Source organism: Electrona antarctica (assembly GCF_951216825.1).
Source record: "Electrona antarctica genome assembly, chromosome: 19".
NCBI classification, from domain to species: Eukaryota; Metazoa; Chordata; class Actinopteri; order Myctophiformes; family Myctophidae; genus Electrona; species Electrona antarctica.
In genome coordinates, this window is record NC_136800.1 from 7,774,095 (window position 1) to 7,793,307 (window position 19,213).

The window sequence follows — 19,213 nt, forward strand, 5'->3', positions numbered from 1 at the left end:
GTTTATGCAGCAGTTAAGAGGATAAAAACGTGACCCGTCTTGATGAAAACAAAACGAATGATTCAAGTAAAACCTCACGACTAATATGTATGTCAAACATCTCTGGCTATCGATCGTCTCTAGGGAATTGTAAATTGCGTTTATTAACATTTGTCTTTCTCTTAGACTCTTCTTCAGGAGGCATTATGCTGTCAACACAGTAATATTCTGTGCATTGGACTCTCAAGATAGGAGGTAGGTTACCGATGACTTAGAGATGTTAAGTTTATGTAGGTTTTTCATTCTGATTATTAATTTACTCTCTATACGTGGTCCTAAGAAGGGGGGGGCTTTGATTTAGGGATGTTTTTCTTTGTGTACAGTTTTTATATTGTTTTTGTATTAATCCAAGTTTGTAGACAAACAATGTGGGCATATTACTGACGCATGATGATTCTGTATGGCAGGGGTTCTCAACGTTTTTGGCCGGGGACCCCCGGAAATGCTTTGGCAATGTCTCGGGACCCCCGCCCCGCCCCCTCCCGACCCCCAATATAAATTGACTGCTACAATAACCTTAAACCATTTTGGGCGGGAACCCCTTTTGGTGTTTTAAGCATTGTTATAATTTAGCTATTGAAAAATAGCAGATCTACAAGCTCATAGCGCGCCACCGAGTGGCGCGCTACGAGCTTGTAGGTCTGCTATTTTTGAAAAATCGTGAAAATAATAATAAAATTAATAATAAAATTAAAAAAAAAATATATATATATATATATATATATATATATATATTTTTTTTTTTAATAATTTGGGGACCCCCTAAAATAATTTGGCGACCCCCCGAGGGGTCGCGACCCACGGGTTGAGAACCCCTGCTGTATGGTATAAAACCAAGCCTCTCCTTACTCTACTGCCTCAACGTAAATTACAAGGCCTAAATGACCTAACAAGATTATTTTATTCTTACATATTTTGTCCATCATAGGTGGAAAAAAGAAGGCTGCCCTGCGGCAAAGTACGTATTTTTATACTTATTTTATACATACTTACACAAGTAGATTTTGTTATTAATATTAATATAGCAAATCATTTAATGTAAACGTCTGCAGCATGTATTATAACCTGACTCCGCCAGATGGGGCAGCAGAGAGTACACTGGGTACCCCCCTCCTGCTCCCAACTGGGAACAGCTAGAAGCTAGAAGCTGCTGCTAGAAGCTGCTAGAAGCTGCTGCTGATTGGCCAGGCCGTTTTGTGGCCGGGCATCAAGTCTGCCTGAGAGTTCCCAGATGGGAGCAGGAGGGAACCCAGTGTACTCTCTGCTGCCCCATCTGGCGGAGTCAGGTTACATGTATTAGGGATGCACCGAAAATTCGGTCACCGGAAATATTTGACCGAAATGGCCAAAAAAACATATAATTTCTTTTTAGGCCTTTCGGTATTCATTGTTTCCTATTTTCGGTATTGGTTTCGGCCAAGAATTTTCCATTCGGTGCATCCCTAGCATGTATACTGTTTACAGACTTACAGTTTGGCCCATTTATACGGTGTCATATGGCGGTGTTCCGCCGATCGGCTATGTTTGGTGCGGGACACCGGCATACGACAATGTATAAAACGGGCTCTACCGTCACGTTACCATCACATCAATCATTACTGACATGTCTCCTGCACACGTTCAGGATCTTCGGCTTTGTGGCGAGGAAGACGGGAGGCAGCGTCATGGACAACGTGTGCCACCTTTTTGCCGAGCACGACCCAGAGCAGCCGGCCAGCGCTATCGTCAACTTTGTCTCCAAGGTGATGATTGGATCTCAGAAGAACAAATAGGCCAAGACGATGGAGAGACGATGGCCTGAAGTGTCCTTTTTTACCGGGACAAAAAGGACAGTAAACGAACGGACGCCGTGACGAGGCCGTCGCCTCAACAAGGCAAAGGACTAGGAACAACATGCGTTGTTTTAATATTCAGAGATGGAAAAATTGTGGATCTTAGCTGGTCATGTTTGTAATCATCACAGTGCGCTGACCAGGACCAGGACACTCGAGGAGATCTTTCCAAAATATGAACATTGTGTACTTTGGACAGACTTTTTTTCCCCTCCTTTGCATACACTGTAAGGAAGCCATCTATGAGCGAAAAACGGAAGTCCCTATATGAGATGTGTGTTCTTCCACTATTGTTCCAGAACCATAGTCTTTTAAGTTTCAGCACAGAGGTTCCCAAACGTTACACGCCAAGGACCCCCAGTTAGCCATAGTCTCTGGCCGTGGCCTCCTATTGCAAAATGGAGAAAACGTGTTTATTTTAATTGTTTTGACAACATTCCCAAAATAAGGATGCCAGGTTGAAAGTGGTTACACTGGCACAATAATCTTATTATTGAATTGTATTTCAAACTGCCCCCCCCTGGTGGGATCCCATGGCCCCAGACTTTGAAACCCTGTGTTTCAGCAGAACCACAACATTGCTTTGTATACACAATGGTCCACACAGTGGCCCTGGGCACGAAAACTGGAAATGTTGCACGAAACGCTGCGTGTCTGCTAATATTTAACCAAAAGTACTTTACTCAAAGCTATTTAACTATATGTAAAGTTGTAGCCACTGCAGAAGCTCCAAATACATCTCCACCTTTTTTTTTATTAAATCTATGCTGCATTTGTGCAGCAGAATCTTCCAAACAATGTCTCTTGGGTTGGGCGGGGTGCTAACCTGACTCCACCAGATGGGGCAGCAGAAAGTACACTGGGTTCCCCGTGTACTCTCTGCTGCCCCATCTGGCGGAGTCAGGTTAGCGGGGTGCAGCAGTTGTGTAAAAATGGGGCTTAGAAGCTGCATCCGTAAGTATACAGTAAATATTATACTACGGGATTATCCCATACTTCATCTATGCAATGTAAGATGTTTATTTTTGTAAGTCATTACAGTGTGGCATGTATTAGAGTGGCGTGTACCAACCACTTGAATCCTAACATCCCCATTCAGGAGGGAGCGTTTCGGCGTATTAAAATGGCTGATCTACAACCTCGCTCGAGCTTGTAGTTCAGCTCTTTTGGCCAAAGAGATTTGGGGGCTCTATTTTTGTCCATGCTAAACCCCTTATCCCTAAACTACTTTTTTTTTCTTTTTTTTTTACTATTTTGATTTTTTATATTTTAGCATGGACGAAAATAGAGCCCTATGTGTAGTGGCGAGCAGATCAAGTACCAGAGTGGCGACACGCTTTGATCTCGCCGCAAAGCGGGGCGCTATGGGCTATAGTTCCAAACATTGGAACTATCCCATTGAGATTGAATTAGCACTTCCGCATTCCATTGTTACAATGGGAGTCAACGCTAGTGTCGCCACTCTCTTACTAGATTACTCTGTCAAGTACAGGGCCGATCCTGGTCAACTAAGTATTCGTTTCATAAGTATAGACTAAGGGTTATACGTGGTTAAGCATCTCTGTACCCCAATGTCACCTGTCACCACAGACCCGTCTATGTTATATACATTTCTTTTGTTTGGATGAAGTTGTATGTGAATATGACCTTTTAAATTTACCAGTTAACTTTTTTTTATAGAGCTGTGCGTGTGTGTTGAAATGAATGGAACGACAGAAAAAAAATAATATTTGAAGTAAAACCTTAATATATATTAATGACAATTATGACAATGCATCAAGACGTTTGTGTCTAAACACAGTGCCAGTTGACATTCCTCTCACAGTTAGATTATTGTCTCTGTCATAAAATGTATCAGATGACATTTTGTACATTTTTATTTGAAATGAGAAAGGAAAACTTTATCTATATATTGGCTTCTATGTTGATAGAACAAGTATTATAGGTTATTTTTAAGCAATTAAAAGTGGTTTGACTTGCGCTAATGAATTTAGAACATGACATACCGAGAGTCGGTGATAAGCAGTATACTCTTGCTTTGGGAGAAAGACTAAGTTTGTTAGCCCTGTTGACACCTTACTAAGGTACATTGTTTATGAGATTGTGGCCATTTTTATCCCCTTGTGCTTTAACTTGGTCACCTTTTTTTGTTGCTAACTATGTTAGCTACACTATGAAATCCTGAATGTTTTATAGGGTGTGTAAGTGATGTTTTTGTAATATATATATATATATATATATATATATATATATATATATATATATATATTAGTGTTAAAGCTTATTTCTTCTGTAACAGGGTCTCCCTGTCTCTCCAGCTCTTTAGTAAACACACAATAAAATGTCAGGTTGGGATACCAGTTTTATCCAATCAGGAGAGGGAACTCCACAAAGCTTCAGTTTTATAGTGTTCCAGTTCCAATGATGTCCTTTTTTGATTGTTTTATTTTTTCATCCCTTCCATTTCACTTATTTTATTTATCCTGTCTCCTGTATGAATTCTCTCTTTGGTATCCCCATCTCAAAATTAATGTATTTTCTGTTTATTAAAGAGCTGGTGAGCTGTGAGGAGACTGAACAAACACTTTATATAGCAATGATTGCTATTTGGTATTGTTGTAGAGCTATATAATTATATACGCTTATTTTAATTAAATACAAATGAGTCACACTCCATTTAACTCATTTGTACACTCAGAGTTTAAAGGAGTGTAAGCTACATATGCTTTTTTTCAATGGAAAACTAATTACTTACACTCTTACTTTTAACTCATTTGTACACCCAGAGTTAAATTAACACTCAGGATTTTACTGTGTAGGGAGGGACCTCATTATAATATGGTTGAGTTAATAAGCTTTCATTGATTATGTACACGTTTGTTACATTGTTTTTTTTATGATTTTACTATCTGTACCTCACACCTATACTATCTCATATTTTAAAGAGCACATTTTATTGTGTGTCTCAGTCCACAACATGCTTTTATGAACAGTTCATTTGTATATTGGAATAAACCTTTGATGTTTTGTGTAAATAAACAAAAAGGAAAAGTTTTCTATCATTGTATTTATGACATTGCCATGACTTCAGCCAAGAATGTCAATTATTACAACTAAGTGGAACCAATAATAACACTTGTCAATGAAGAACAGATCATAACATCCTCAGGATGTAGAAAACGTCCAAAATCACATACTAACAAATTACTTTTTGTATGTCCAAAAGCTTAGTAGCTAATCGTACTAATAGTATGTGAGATGCACACTAAATGCAGGGTATTTTGTAGTAGTTTCACTTGAACTTCTATGCAAAGTTGAAACCCTACTGCTTAACTTAATAGCCTACTAAACAGTAGACTGAAAATAGCATACTGTGTAGTATGTTAGTATGTGGTTTCAGACCTCATTTATACCTAGAAAAAACCCCTCTGATCTTTACATCTAGATTTTCACTAGAAACTCACGTAGGTCTGCTATTTTTGGCGTGTTGCATTCAGATCAATCACCATTTGTAGCCAGCAGAGGGCACTAGCAACACAGTCAGTAACACCCCAGTCTATGGTCACACCAGATTAGAACAGATCCCTCTGAATACGAGTCGTTTTGTGATGTGGAGCTAGTCACGTCGCCACTTCTCCAATTTGTCTGTCTGTCTGTCTGTCTGTCTGTCTCTCACACACGCACACACACACGCACACACACACACACACACACACACACACACGCACACACACACACACACACACACACACACACACACACACACACACACACACACACACACACACACACACACATGTCCACTGTCTAATTAGTGAAGTGCAGTTAAAAAAAGGGGGGGGGGGGGGGGCAGCGGTGGTGGAGTCTTGTCTCGGTGCAAGCCTGGGCAGGATGGTGTTCTGCTGGGGCCAGTGGCGTTGAGAGAGAACAGAAAAGAGGAGAGGAGAAGAGGGGGAGGTTAGAGGCGTAATAAGGTGGGCCGGTCCCCTCCTCCTCCCCCATCCCCTCATCACTGTCCCTCTTGCAGGTGGTGAAAGTGAAGAATTCCCGGGGTGGGCAGGAAGGAAGGAAGGAAGAGCCCAGGTGTGGCAAATGCAGGGAGCCCCGCAGAGCCCATGTCTCTCCCTCTGTTATTTAGCCTGAAAGACACAAGGGGAACTCCAGAAAGCACCAGGCAACGCATTAGTCTGCCGAGGAATCCTCTGTCAAGAGGCATCGCTTACAGTAGATTACAATATTTCACACAAGTAATAACAGCGTGTGTCCACATTTCTCTTGCTGTGTGTGTGTGTGTGTGTGTGTGTGTGTGTGTGTGTGTGTGTGTGTGTGTGTGTGTGTGTGTGTGTGTGTGAGAGAGAGAGAGAGAGAGACAGAGAGAGAGGAATATGTTGAAGTGTTGGTTCAGATATTTGGACCTAAAGCTGTAGGAAATACTTGCCATTAATATAGTCATTGCAAAGGTATTACTTGATTGCCTGGTGGGAGTTCTGGTCTGGTTTTGGTCACATGGAACTATGGTTTTGTGCTGCTGCTGACGTAGTGATACTGGACACAAAACATATGACAGAGGGGTCAAAGTTGAACACAAATATGGTTGAAATGGGTCAACAATACAAATAATACGTGGCCCCAGACCCCCACCAAATGACCGGAACTACATAATATTCACCAAAACCAGACCAGAACTGCCACCATTGGACTTAATGAATGAACCTTTGCAACCACTATAGGCCTATTTTGGGAAGTATTTCCCACAGCTTTAAGTCCAAAAAACTGAACTAACCCTGTAAACAGGCCGGACGTCTTCAATATGTGCAGATGGATGGTGGTTAATGGATATCAAATTAATTTCCGAATTTTGTTTTCATAGGCTCATTATTTCCCAGTATCCAGCTGATGCAGTACACTCGGGCCCAGATCCAGGGCCGCTGCTCTGGATGTAAACATAAACACGCCGGCCCACATTGATTAGTCCCAGGCCAAGGATAGAAACTGGGACAAATATTGTGTCGTCATTTCTGACCTGCCCAGCGATCCGCGACAGACACTGATTAGGCCTGTCACACATACTGTAGGATGCCATTTCCACAGACACAAGCAGTGTCAGCAACCTATACATGCATGAAGGCTCGCGCCAGGCAATCACAGGATGAAGCCTCTCACGTTTGGAATCCACGGGCAGCCTCACCTGAAGTGAGGAGGAAAATATCTAGCTGGAATGGATGGATTTGGTCAAAGACTAAATGAATTCTCACCCTCGATCTGGGCTCATTCACTAGCACTCAATTAGAAGGGGCGGGTACTTTTCCCCTTAGAGGAAGAACAAAAGTAGGAGACCAAGAATAGAACGTTTAGTTTGGGATGGCTGCGCAATTTGAGGCCCCTGTTTGCTTTTCAGCAGACGGTCTAACCACAAAAAGCATTGTGGGTTTAACTAAGGACTTGCATATTGGGATACTACCATTGGCTGAGGCAAAGTTAATTGTTCGACTCAGTTCACACGATGGAAAATGCTGGACGTCTACATCAATAATGAAACTAGGTCTTAAATCAATACAGAATAAACAGCCCAAGCAGATATAGAATTAAAACCAACACAAATAAATCTTGACATTGGATGTTTATGTCTTAAATATCCTTCCAAGAGTCCTTCCAGCATTTTTGATAAAATGTTTTAAAGCAACATACTTTTGTTGGGAGGACCTTATAAGGAAGAACTTCTGTAGAGAGACACACAAAAAAATGTTTGTTATCCATTGACGTCATGTGAAGAAGAGAAATGCTTAAATCATCTCAGCTAAACAATAACACTAAACTGTACTAAAAGTAGAGTGAACCCATTTTAATGTGGGCTGGGAGGCCCTCAATCACTCTCTTCTTCAGACCCAAAACACAGATTAGGGCCAATACAGTAGGTGCCTAGGGGTGTCAGGACCACCATCCCTTCAACAGGGAAATAACAGACATATGGTCCAGTGCTGCCTTTGGCTACTGAATCTATCATCATATGTATATGTTTCATGAATTAATATTGCGATTAATCATGTGACACTGCCACATGAATGTGTGAAGAAATGTATTTCCTGTCCTGGTATGAGTATTGAAAGAAAATGAAACATAACATACTGGGTGATAACAAGGGAATATATATTGGTTAAAATATGGTTGAATATTTAAACCTGTAATAGTGTATGCCTGATTGCCTGTATGGAAAATATGTTTTGTTTTGTGTGGTTAAATCATGGTCATTCATTTTCTGTTGACAAGGTTTGTTCATAGGGGGAGCTGTGGGGGAAAAGCGAGCAATAGTTCCAGGAAGTGAGGTACCAGGAACAGCTATAAACGTACAGGTTACATTTGGTGGTGGTTGTCAAAGAGACTCTTTTAAGGCCAGACTTGGTGGACAAAGGGGAAGCTGCTGTGGCCTCCTGACTTGAAGGTTGGGTGAGTAGCCTAATATATTGTTTCCCTTTTTTGAGCAATACATTGCCTTTTTGTTTTCTAACTTTGTGAATGACTTGATTTTCTAGATCAAAAAATTAAGCTTGGTTCGATTACTTTTGGATTACCTTTTGATACTTTTACTCATTGGAGACATTTAAAGGAGCGTTTTGTTGTGGGACTCAGAGAACATTAACATTTATATTTTTAAATCTTGATTGTTCATTTGAATTTGATTATTATTTTTGTTTGATCCAGTTTAACTCAGATAAATATATTACAATTTACGTGGTTTTCTTTGGTTAAAATTAGAGAGAGAGAGTGTTAAAAAGCTCTATAAAAAAACAAAAATACATTGCATGGACGCACCTGGGATGTATCCTCAGTGATGTTTCCCACGGTCATCGGGGTTTCGGGTCACCCAACATCATACCCCTCACTCAGGTGACCCAGCCGGGGTGATCAAGTCCCGGCTTACGTCCCAGTAGCTACCCTCGATCAGTCCCATTAGGGAAAAACCAGGGCCACATAATCCGCTCCTCCTGAACTACTCTGCCTTGACAGGGTATGCGGGAGGATCCCCCTCCTACTTCTCACCAGGTCCACTCCTGCTCTCACCAGGCCCAGCACCTGTGCGTTGCACCAGACTCCCAGCACCAGGCACTTAATTCAGGAGTGGTGGATTCTCGAGCCGCAATGGTTCTGCAGGCTCCACTGGCCCATGGTGGTGCCGCAGGCTCCGCTTGCGGCTTGAATGGCCCTCCTAAAGGCCTCACCGTGGGTTTGTTGGGCTTCTTCCTCACGGAAGACACAGGCTGGGGCGCCAAACCATACTGCTCCCGGTGCCGTCTACATTCCGGCTGTCACAGACTAGACTAGACTATTCCTGGTTGTCACATAGTCTATTCCTATGAGTCACTATGAATAGAATAACTAAAACAAAAATACATCGCATGGATGCACCTGGGACATATCCTCAGTGATGTATCCCATAATATTCTACTTATACGGGCCGACAGCGTGGAACAAACTCCCACTAAACCTTCGACAGGCCTCTGTATAAAGCACAGCTCAAGACCTACTTCTACACTCTTGCTTTTACTCTTTTAAATTTAATTAAGTTTCATACCTTGCTATTCTTTTCTTTTTCTGTCCATTGCTCTGTAAAGCACTTTGAGCTGCTGTCATGAAAGGTGCTATACAAATAGTTAAATAATAATAATTATTATTATTATTAGTCGGCGGTTCGAATCCCGGCTCCTCCTGTCCACATGTCGAAGTGTCCTTGGGCAAGACATTGCCTCCAATGAGTTGGTTGGTGTGAGCTTGCCACCATTGGTGTGTGAATGTGGGAAGTGAGGACGCTGGCGTCGACTGTTCGCCGCTTCACCTCCCAATGTATGAATGAATGAACCATTGTAAAGCGATTTGAGCACTTGGAAAAGCGCTATGAAAATGCAATTCATTATAGTATTATTATTATTATTTTATATTACTCTTTGCTTTCCTGGCTTTGTTCAGTAACAGGAGTTTCCATGTCTCTCCAGCTTTTTATTAAACAGAAAATGCATTTTCCAGGACAGGATACCAATTTTATCCAATCAGGATGGAGAACTCAGTCAGGATACAGATTAAGCAAGTGGAACTGTAAGTGATGACACAAAGAAATCAGCAGACAAAGTTGGAACTGGAACACTATAGAAATTAAGCCAGTAAATTGCTACTTACTCCTGATTGGCTGAAATGTTGTCACCTACCTGAAAATGTAAAGAGCTGGAGAGACATGGAGACCCCTGTTACTGAACAAACACTCTAGTCTATAGCAATGATTACTATCAGAATATAGTGATTTAACCTTTTTGTTTTAACCCAAAAATATCACTTACCCTACCTTTAACTTAACAGCAACAGTTTTGTGTTTTCCTTTTGGTACTCTGCAATACAGTAGGCTATAAAGAATTACTGACCCAGGTGCAGGACCTTATTTATTTTAGTTCTTTAATATAAGTCAGACATACCATTTTATGCGGTTCTGATTGTTCACAATAAATTCATTTTAAAAATCACACTCGTGTGAAGTGAGGGGCGCTCTTATGTTAGTTAGTTAGTTAGTTTAATTTATTGTCCACGTGTGCAAATTTGTCTTCGGTCTCAACAACAGTAAAAAACACACAATTATTTTCTCATGGCAAAACAGTGCAGGACAACAGTGGCAAATACAAAGGAAAAACAACAAATCTAGCGAGACATGGTATCATTTAGTGCCTTAATGGCATTTGGTATGAAGGAATTTTTAAAAATGTTACGGTTAGCTTTTGGTACTTTGTACCGTCTACCAGAGGGAAGTAGTTCGAACTCCCTGCAGAGTGGATGAGAGGGGTCGTTTGCTATCTTGACAGCTTTTTTACGAAGTACCTCCTTGTAGATACAGCTTAAATGTTTCTGTCTCTTCCCAATGATTTTTGAGGCTAGGTTCACTATTCGCTGCAGCTTGCCTCTACCTTATGGCATTAAGATTGCCATACCACATTGCCATGTTAAAAGTCAAGATTCCCTCTATCAGGTTTGTAGACTGTTTCCATGATATGCTTGCTCACTCTAAAGGAGTTGAGCTTGCGTAGTAGGTGGAGACGTTGGTTACAAGTTTTAAAAATCTGGTCAGTATTTTCACTGAAATTGAGTTTGAGTTTGAATGTGCCTAAGTATTTAAAATTGTCTACTACCTCCACTATTTGTCCACCAATTGTAATGGACTGCACAGGTTCCTTTTCATGAATGACAAGTTCTTTTGTTTTTGTCACATTGATCCCTAAGGAGCTTTTATCGCACCAGTTCTGAAGAGATGACACATGTACTCTGTATGCTTCCTCCCCCGCTGTGTCCCCCTTCTTCACACTGTGTGTGTGTGTGTGTGTGTGTGTGTGTGTGTGTGTGTGTGTGTGTGTGTGTGTGTGTGTGTGTGTGTGTGTGTGTGTGTGTGTGTGTGTGTGTGTGTGTGTGTGTGTGTGTGTGTGTGTGTGTGTGTGTGTGTGTGTGTGTGTGTGTGTGTGTGTGTGTGTGTCTATATGTATGTGTATATGTGTATATATATATATATATATATATATATATATATGACACGTGTGTCTGTGATTAGATCCTCTCAATAGTCAAACCCATTCACCCTTTGCAAGACACCACGAGGAACATCTCAATGGATGGCTCTCACACATCCCTGCCAAATTATTGTAATTGCTGCATCTATTTATGGAAACGTGTCTCATAATTCACTTTTTTGACGCACGTGCAAGATCACTAAAGTTCAGTAAAGCTGGTCACCTGATTTCCAAAACGACAAAAACCTGTCAGTGACAATTATAACTTTCTATCTGGACAGCCCTAAGTGCAGCTGTGATGACGAGTCACTGCTCTCCACACAGGCAAACTGAAACCACATCTGGCGACCACAGACCACCGTCACTTCCAAGATAAATGGAGCATTTAAGAGTCTCTGTCTGCCAGGGGGGGACGAGGCCTTCCTCCAACAGCTATGCTTTTGCCATTGTTCATTGTCATTGACAATGTTGTCGCACTATCATCGCTCATATTATGAGCTATAATAGCGTGATTATACACATGAAAACGTTTATGCACTTACGTATGCATGCCATGGGAAAGCAATCGTCTAAAACAGGGGTTTTCAGCAGGTGGTCCGTGGACCACTGGTGGTCCGTGAAGGTATTGTATGTGGTCCCTGACAATGCATTTAGTAATGTGGACAAGTGAAGATTTTGTATTTTCTTCCACGGAACAGTGCACTGTTACGGAACAGTGCACTGTTACGTGGAAGTGCGTCAATGTTGTCAGTTACTGGGAAGTCTGAGGTTAAGAAATTACACAGAAAAGGGAGTTAGAATCTCAAGTGTCTCTAAGTGTACCAGCTTGCCTGATTGAGTCATCATCATTAGGAAATGAGTCTGCTGTTATTAAATCATGCAATTCGATACACATTACCTATGGTGGTAATAGATATGGTCATTTAGTCAAGACGTATCCGTCTGATTTTTGAAACCTATATACAGGTTTAATGTTTGTTTTTAGTTCAATGTTTGTTTTAAAAACGCCATTGACAATTTACATCATCTTGTCCCTAACACAAACATTAAATGCCATTAACAATAAAGATAATTTAATGTTTGTTTTACATCACCATTGCGTCACCTAATCAACATGAGTTAGATAATTTTTTAATATATTAGCGACACTCACTTCAAACAGGTGTGATTTTTCATATTCATCCTGATTGTGGCCCCTTTTGAACAAAATGCCACAGATCACAAATGCAGCATTCGATTGCCGTGAAACTTGCGCATTCCCACTAGGCCAGGTCAGTATCATGTCAGTATCATGCTCAGTATCATGTCAGTAGAGTATCGTGTCAGAATCATGGTCAGTATCATGTCAGTACAGTATCATGTCAGTACAGTATCATGTCAGTACAGTATCATGTCAGTATCATGGTCAGTGTCATGGCACGTTCCACTTCAATCATTTTTCTTTTCTTTTTTCACATTTTCACATCTAAATCCTAACCATGCTAAGTAATATTTTCCAAGTCTCTGTGGTGCTGGAGATGTTCTAGAAACAAAAGGTCCCAAGATTACCTTTTGGTTCATCTTCACTCTGGATCTAATTCCTATTAGAGTAAGTAATTAGTTGTCACAAGACGCACATGTTTCCAAATTTGTATCTGTCACTAATCATTAACTGAAGAGATAAGAACTGATTAACTGTGAAAGATGCTGGTAATTTGAAAGAATAGCAGATCTTCATGTTTTGTGATTTGATTTCATATAGTTCTCTAAATCCTATTTAGAGAAAGAACTCTTTAATTGTCACAAATAGCTTTGATACATCTGTGGTGCAAGAGATGAATCACTGCTTCACAAACTCGAGGTTGTTGGTTCAAATCCAGCTTTTGGATCATGTTCCACTTCAAACATGTTGCGTTCCACTTCAAAAAATAATTCTGACCATGATACTGACTGATACTGACTGATACTGACATGATATTGACATGCTACTGACATGGTACTGACCATGAGACTGACCATGATACTGATTGGATTGACCATGATATACTGACATGAAACAGGCCAATAGTTAGGCTGCAGTATTAGGCTACTAAATTTAGATTCAACATAACTTAACTGATCATGGTGTCCAACTGGGTTGTACCTGCACTGCAAGTCTTACAGGACTCAACGCAACATGAAGTCCATGTTTGAGCACAACATACTAATACAACTGTACATTACATTGTTTATTTGGGAGGGTCAGCGTTTTCATGAACACGACATCATCAGACATAAAATCTATGTACAGTATAGAGTTGAGGACGCAATGCACATCTCAGAGTATGTGTGAGAAAGAGAAATGAAGAGAAAGAGAGAGACAGCGGAGCAGGGACAAACAAATAGACACATGTTACAGACGAGAACGAAGCAATAGTGTGATGTGCGTGGGGAAACCTGTCCCCATCGTGAGAGGCGCCACCCTCAACCCACTTCAGGCGCTCTGTAATCTGTCAGACGGGGTGTTGAGAGCTCATCTCCCTCTCTCTCTCTCCCTCTCTCTCTCTCTCTCTCGATTTCTCGCTCCGGCCTAATTAGGGCCTTGGCCTGCTTGGGGAGGCCAGGATCCCAAGCATGGAGACTATGACAGCTCCAGGGTCACTCCTGAACAGGCCAGTCCAAAAACTGAACTAACTGACGCTGGAATTAGATGAAAGGAGACCTTTTGCCCTTTCATCCCCGCATTTTGCTCACTATTCCAAACCGTGCCTCTAATAATAATGGGATAATTGCTGAAGCGCCACTGCGTACTAACGAGTGCAGAATCAAAGGGGAAAAGGACATTAGCCATAATGGGGACCTTTCTGTCCGATTAATCCGCAATGAGGGTCAGTTTGAAAAGCTCTCAGACACCGGAGACAATTATATGAGAGACCGACGTGTAGGAGAGATGGTCACAAGACTGGGTGACAGGGTGGGGGGAGAGAAAAGAATAACAGCGACTGTACCAGACTGGTCATGTGATCTCCGGCAGCTTCACTCCTAGACAGCAACCAACCCGCCCACCATATCCCTCGCTCTCTCCCTCCCTCTTTGCCCGCACCGAGGCACATACCCCTTCACCAACCACTCACTTACACACCGCACCACCCCCAAAATTCCAAGGAGTTATGGTTGGTTGATGGTTTCAGAGTGAGACACACATACGCACACACAAACACACACACACACACACACACCCGCGCGCACGGCACGCACATGCACACACACGAACAAATACACATACGCATGCATACCACCCTTTACTGGATAAACACCCTCTCGGCGGACCTCCAGCTGATTCAACTCGTATGCTTTCCTCTGTGTGAGCTGTGCCAACCCCCCATGGTGTAGATTCCTGCACTCCTCACTGTCACAACAGTGACACTGAACCCCAGTGTGTCCATGGCAACCACCCAGCATCTGACTTATTACAGCACAGTGCCAATAGAACACTGGTTCTCAACGTGGGGTCCGTCGTCCGTGGACCATATTAAGCGGTCCAAATTGACCCTTGACGGGTCTGTAACTCTGAGAGTGAACAAATGGAACCCCAGTCTACACTGTGTCATGCTTATTTATTTAACTCTGAGAGTGTACAAAGGAACAGATTGGACGGGTCTATATTTTGGTTCCACCTGTAGCCTACATTCTCAGAGTTACAGACCTATGAGGGTCTATTTGGATCCTTGGTGGATTCTCATGGACAGGATTTCGAGGCGAAGTCGTGGTGGAGAGGGTACACGGTTGGGTGAGCTATAGGGTTGCTTCACTGCTTTTTGTGGTCCTCATGTGGTCCTGATGGCACCATCGGTCCGAGACCTCCAGCTCTCACTGGACCGGTTCACAGTCCACGTACGGCGGCTGGCATCTCCAAATCTGAGGCCATGGTTCTCATCAGGAAACCGATGGATTGTGCAGTCCAAGTAGGGAATGAGACATTGCCCCAGGTGAAGGAGTTTAAGTATCTCGTGGTCTTGTTCACAAGTGAGGGGAGGACGGAGAAGATCAACCGGAGAATCGGAGCGGCAGGGGTGGTATTGCAATCGCTGTACCGCACTGTTGTGATGAAAAGACAGCTGAGCCAGAAGGCAAAGCTCTCTGTCTACAGAGCAATCTTTGTTCCTACTCTCACCTATGGTATGAAGATCACGGATACAAGCGGCAGAAATGAGTTTTCTCTGGAGGTGGCTGGCATCTCCCTTGGAGATGGGGATGAGAAGTTCAGTCTGAGAGACTGCTTCTTCGCTTGGAAAGGAGTCAGCTTAGGTGGTTTGGGCATCTGGTAAGGATGCCTCTCGAGCGTCTCCCAAGGGAGGTCCTCGATGCACGTCCCACTGGAAGGAGACCCCCAGGCAGACTAAGGATCAGTCCAAAATGGACTAATGTTGCTCTGGAGAGGGAAGTCTGGAGCTCTCTGGTGGAGCTGTTGCCCCCGTGACCCGACTACGGATAAACGGTTGAAGATGTATGGATGGATTCATGGATGGATATATAAAGTATATATAATATGCGTAATTTTGCGTATGTATATTCTACCCAACTCCCATGCAAGTGTAGTTGACTTGTCCAAATTGTCTTACAAGCTGTAAAATTCGATTGGGGATTAGGATTTGACAGGCAGTTGCCTCTGACAGCAGGTTATGTTAAACACATGTACAGTAATATCCTGTGTGTAAAAAGCACATTCTTCACACTCCCTCTTTATAGAGTGGCTGCACTGCGGGACCACATTCCAGTTGCGAGACCTTCCAATACATTACAGCCGGGTGCCCAATGCTATCCTAAAGTATGCCGAATATGCGCAGGTGGCTGAGAGACCCCCTTCCACAGAGCTACGACCGGAGGAGAGGGAGGAAAATCAGCAGGCTTTTTTTTTTTCAGCATATGAAACAAATGTTTGGCATTCCACTGTGCTGTAGACCTGTCTGTTAACAGGCGGCAGGACGCCAGGGCTTGCTGGCAACTGAATTGACATTGCCTTCCAAGAAACCCGAAGCACAAAGAGGACCTGTACACCTCGCCTCTCCTGCTGTTATTCTTTAGAGGTATTTTGGACATTTCTGCGCTGCTATATTCCTTCTCTCATCTGCAACCAATTAATAGCAGACAAAAAAAGAAGGAAAAAAAGAAACAACACTAGAGATGCTATTACTCAGGAATTTCCCACTTGCATGTTTGGCACGTCTCCTTATTTTAAGGGCTGTTTTGCAGCACTAACGACAAAGAACCAGAACATGCTCAACAATGTCGCACATCTTAACGAGATCAGAGACACACTTCTCTCTCTGTGTGTGTGTGTGTGTGTGTGTGTGTGTGTGTGTGTGTGTGTGTGTGTGTGTGTGTGTGTGTGTGTGTGTGTGTGTGTGTGTGTGTGTGTGTGTGTGTGTGTGTGTGTGTGTGTGTGTGTGTGTGTGTGTGTGTGTGTGTGTGTGTGTGTGTGTGTGTGTGTGTGTGTGTGTGTGTGTGTGTGTGTGCACGCACGTGTGGCATGTGGTAGAGATGCACATGCGTCTCTGCATTCTCTAACAGTGATTCCATCACACTCCCAGTAAAGCCCATATGCGTCACGTTTTTTATTGGGAAATCTGCACCGACGCGGCCATATGACGAAGCATAAATCACACTGACTTCCCCATTCCGCCTATGGGGAAGTCCCCTTGAGTGACATTTATAGGCCAAATGCCGCATTAGATGTTGGCACGGAGGACGTTGATACTGGGAATAAATAGCAAGTATACTAACCACTCACTAACCAATCCAGTGGTTCAAAAATGAGCCTCATGAGCCTCAGCGTCTTTCCAGTCCTTGCCCATTACATCTGGTCCACACAAGGGCTTGGTTTACCAATGGATCTTAACCCTAGGATCGTCGTCGTTCCATTTTTAGGAAAGCCCAGCCCAGGAGGGAAGTCCTCCAACTTCCACACCAGGTGTTATCAGGCCCCGCAAGACGTGAGGGCCAATTTAAGACCTGGCTCACACCAATGCATGCAGTAATAATGCCTAATTTATGCTCCGTCCCATGACTGCGTTGTGAGCCAACAATTGCAGACCTACAAGCTCACTATGGATGCGACGCCTTGTTAGCTTGTAGGTCGGCTATTTTCGGCGCCATGACGCTGCCGTGCGACGAAGTCGTAGGTATGAATCTGGCTTTGTGTCTGTCCAGGGCAGCAGTAGGTATGAATCTGGCTTTGTGTCTGTCCAGGGCAGCAGTAGGTATGAATCTGGCTTTGTGTCTGTCCAGGGCAGCAGTAGGTATGAATCTGGCTTTGTGTCTGAACAGGGCAGCAGTAGGTATGAATCTGGCTTTGTGTCTGTCCAGGGCAGCAGTAGGTATGAATCTGGCTTTGTGTCTGTCCAGGGCAGCAGTAGGTATGAATCTGGCTTTGTGTCTGTCCAGGGCAGCAGTAGGTATGAATCTGGCTTTGTGTCTGTCCAGGGCAGCAGTAGGTATGAATCTGGCTTTGTGTCTGTCCAGGGCAGCAGTAGGTATGAATCTGGCTTTGTGTCTGTCCAGGGCAGCAGTAGGTATGAATCTGGCTTTGTGTCTGTCCAGGGCAGCAGTAGGTATGAATCTGGCTTTGTGTCTGAACAGGGCAGCAGTAGGTATGAATCTGGCTTTGTGTCTGTCCAGGGCAGCTAGGACATAAGAGCATGAGGTGATGAGAGGTGACATTATAGTGGTGGAAAGTATAGTAAATAGTACTGTACCTATTACCTAAGTAAAATTTTGAGGTATTTGTACTTTACTTTAGTATTTCCAATTTCCAATCATTATTTCTACTCCACTAGATCTCGGATCCAAATATTGTACTTTTACTCCACTACAATTATTTGACAACTTTAGTTACTTTGTACATTGAGATTATTATTACAAAACATACATTAATCACTTCAGCCCTATACACACATTTCGGCCATTTGAAAATAGCCGATCTAAAAGATGCGACGCATTGTTTGCTTGTAAATCTGCTATCTTCAAATGACTTGTATACATTTTGAACATGTGAAATGGGACATTCAGCATAATGAGTACATTATACTTTTGGTACATTAAGTAGCCTACATTTTGATACCAATAGCGTCTCGAGTAAACTTTGATTACCAGACGACTTAACAGAGTAACAGAGTAGTGCTACATTGCAGTATTAGTAGCCTACTTTTTCTTAAGTAGGCTAACGGTTCTTTTTCCACCATTGCATAAGAGCATGAGGTGATGAGAGGTGCCATTATATCTGGTGACCTAAGTTATACACCATTATTAGAGAGCCAAGAGGATAATGTTCTCAAAATAACGTGTTGTTGTGGTCACATGATGATGGCAAAACACAGAAAGGGAAGAGCAACACTTAAAAAAACATAAGACACGTTTATGTATGACATGCGTCTCCTGAAGTCTGCAACAAGCCAAAGCTGCAGTATAGGCCTAGATGAAATGATACAGGTGTTTGTATTTAGATGAGTATTTTATGATTTGTACATCCATTTCATGTGAATGTTTTATACAGTTTCATTTGATGTACTTACATACATGTGCAATATTCATGTTCTATCAAGGGTTGAAATAATCTACTTACGTATTGTGGTTTCAAAGGCTGCAGTTAAGCCTATATGAAACAGAGGTCATCTAGGGTCATGTGCCGTTTCTTTGCTCAGCATGAATGGACTTAAACGCACGTGTGTGCTCTCTCTCTCGCACACACACACACACACACACACACACACACACACACACACACACACACACACACACACACACACACACACACACACACACACACACACACACACACACACACACACA

The 19,213-nt window shown here is 42.6% G+C and overlaps 1 protein-coding gene across 2 annotated transcripts in view; it reads left to right on the top strand.

Moving 5' to 3' along the window:
• tns3 (tensin 3) overlaps nucleotides 1-2,683 on the top strand; it is a 51,271-nt gene extending 48,588 nt beyond the window's left edge. For both annotated transcript variants that reach the window (XM_079488505.1, XM_079488504.1), the window contains exons 26-28: nucleotides 166-234; nucleotides 968-997; nucleotides 1,664-2,683. In XM_079488505.1, coding sequence (XP_079344631.1) covers nucleotides 166-234; nucleotides 968-997; nucleotides 1,664-1,811 — 247 coding nt within the window. In that variant the 3' untranslated portion in view covers nucleotides 1,812-2,683. The remainder of the gene's footprint in view (nucleotides 1-165; nucleotides 235-967; nucleotides 998-1,663) is intronic.
• The last annotated feature ends 16,530 nt before the right edge of the window (nucleotides 2,684-19,213 follow it).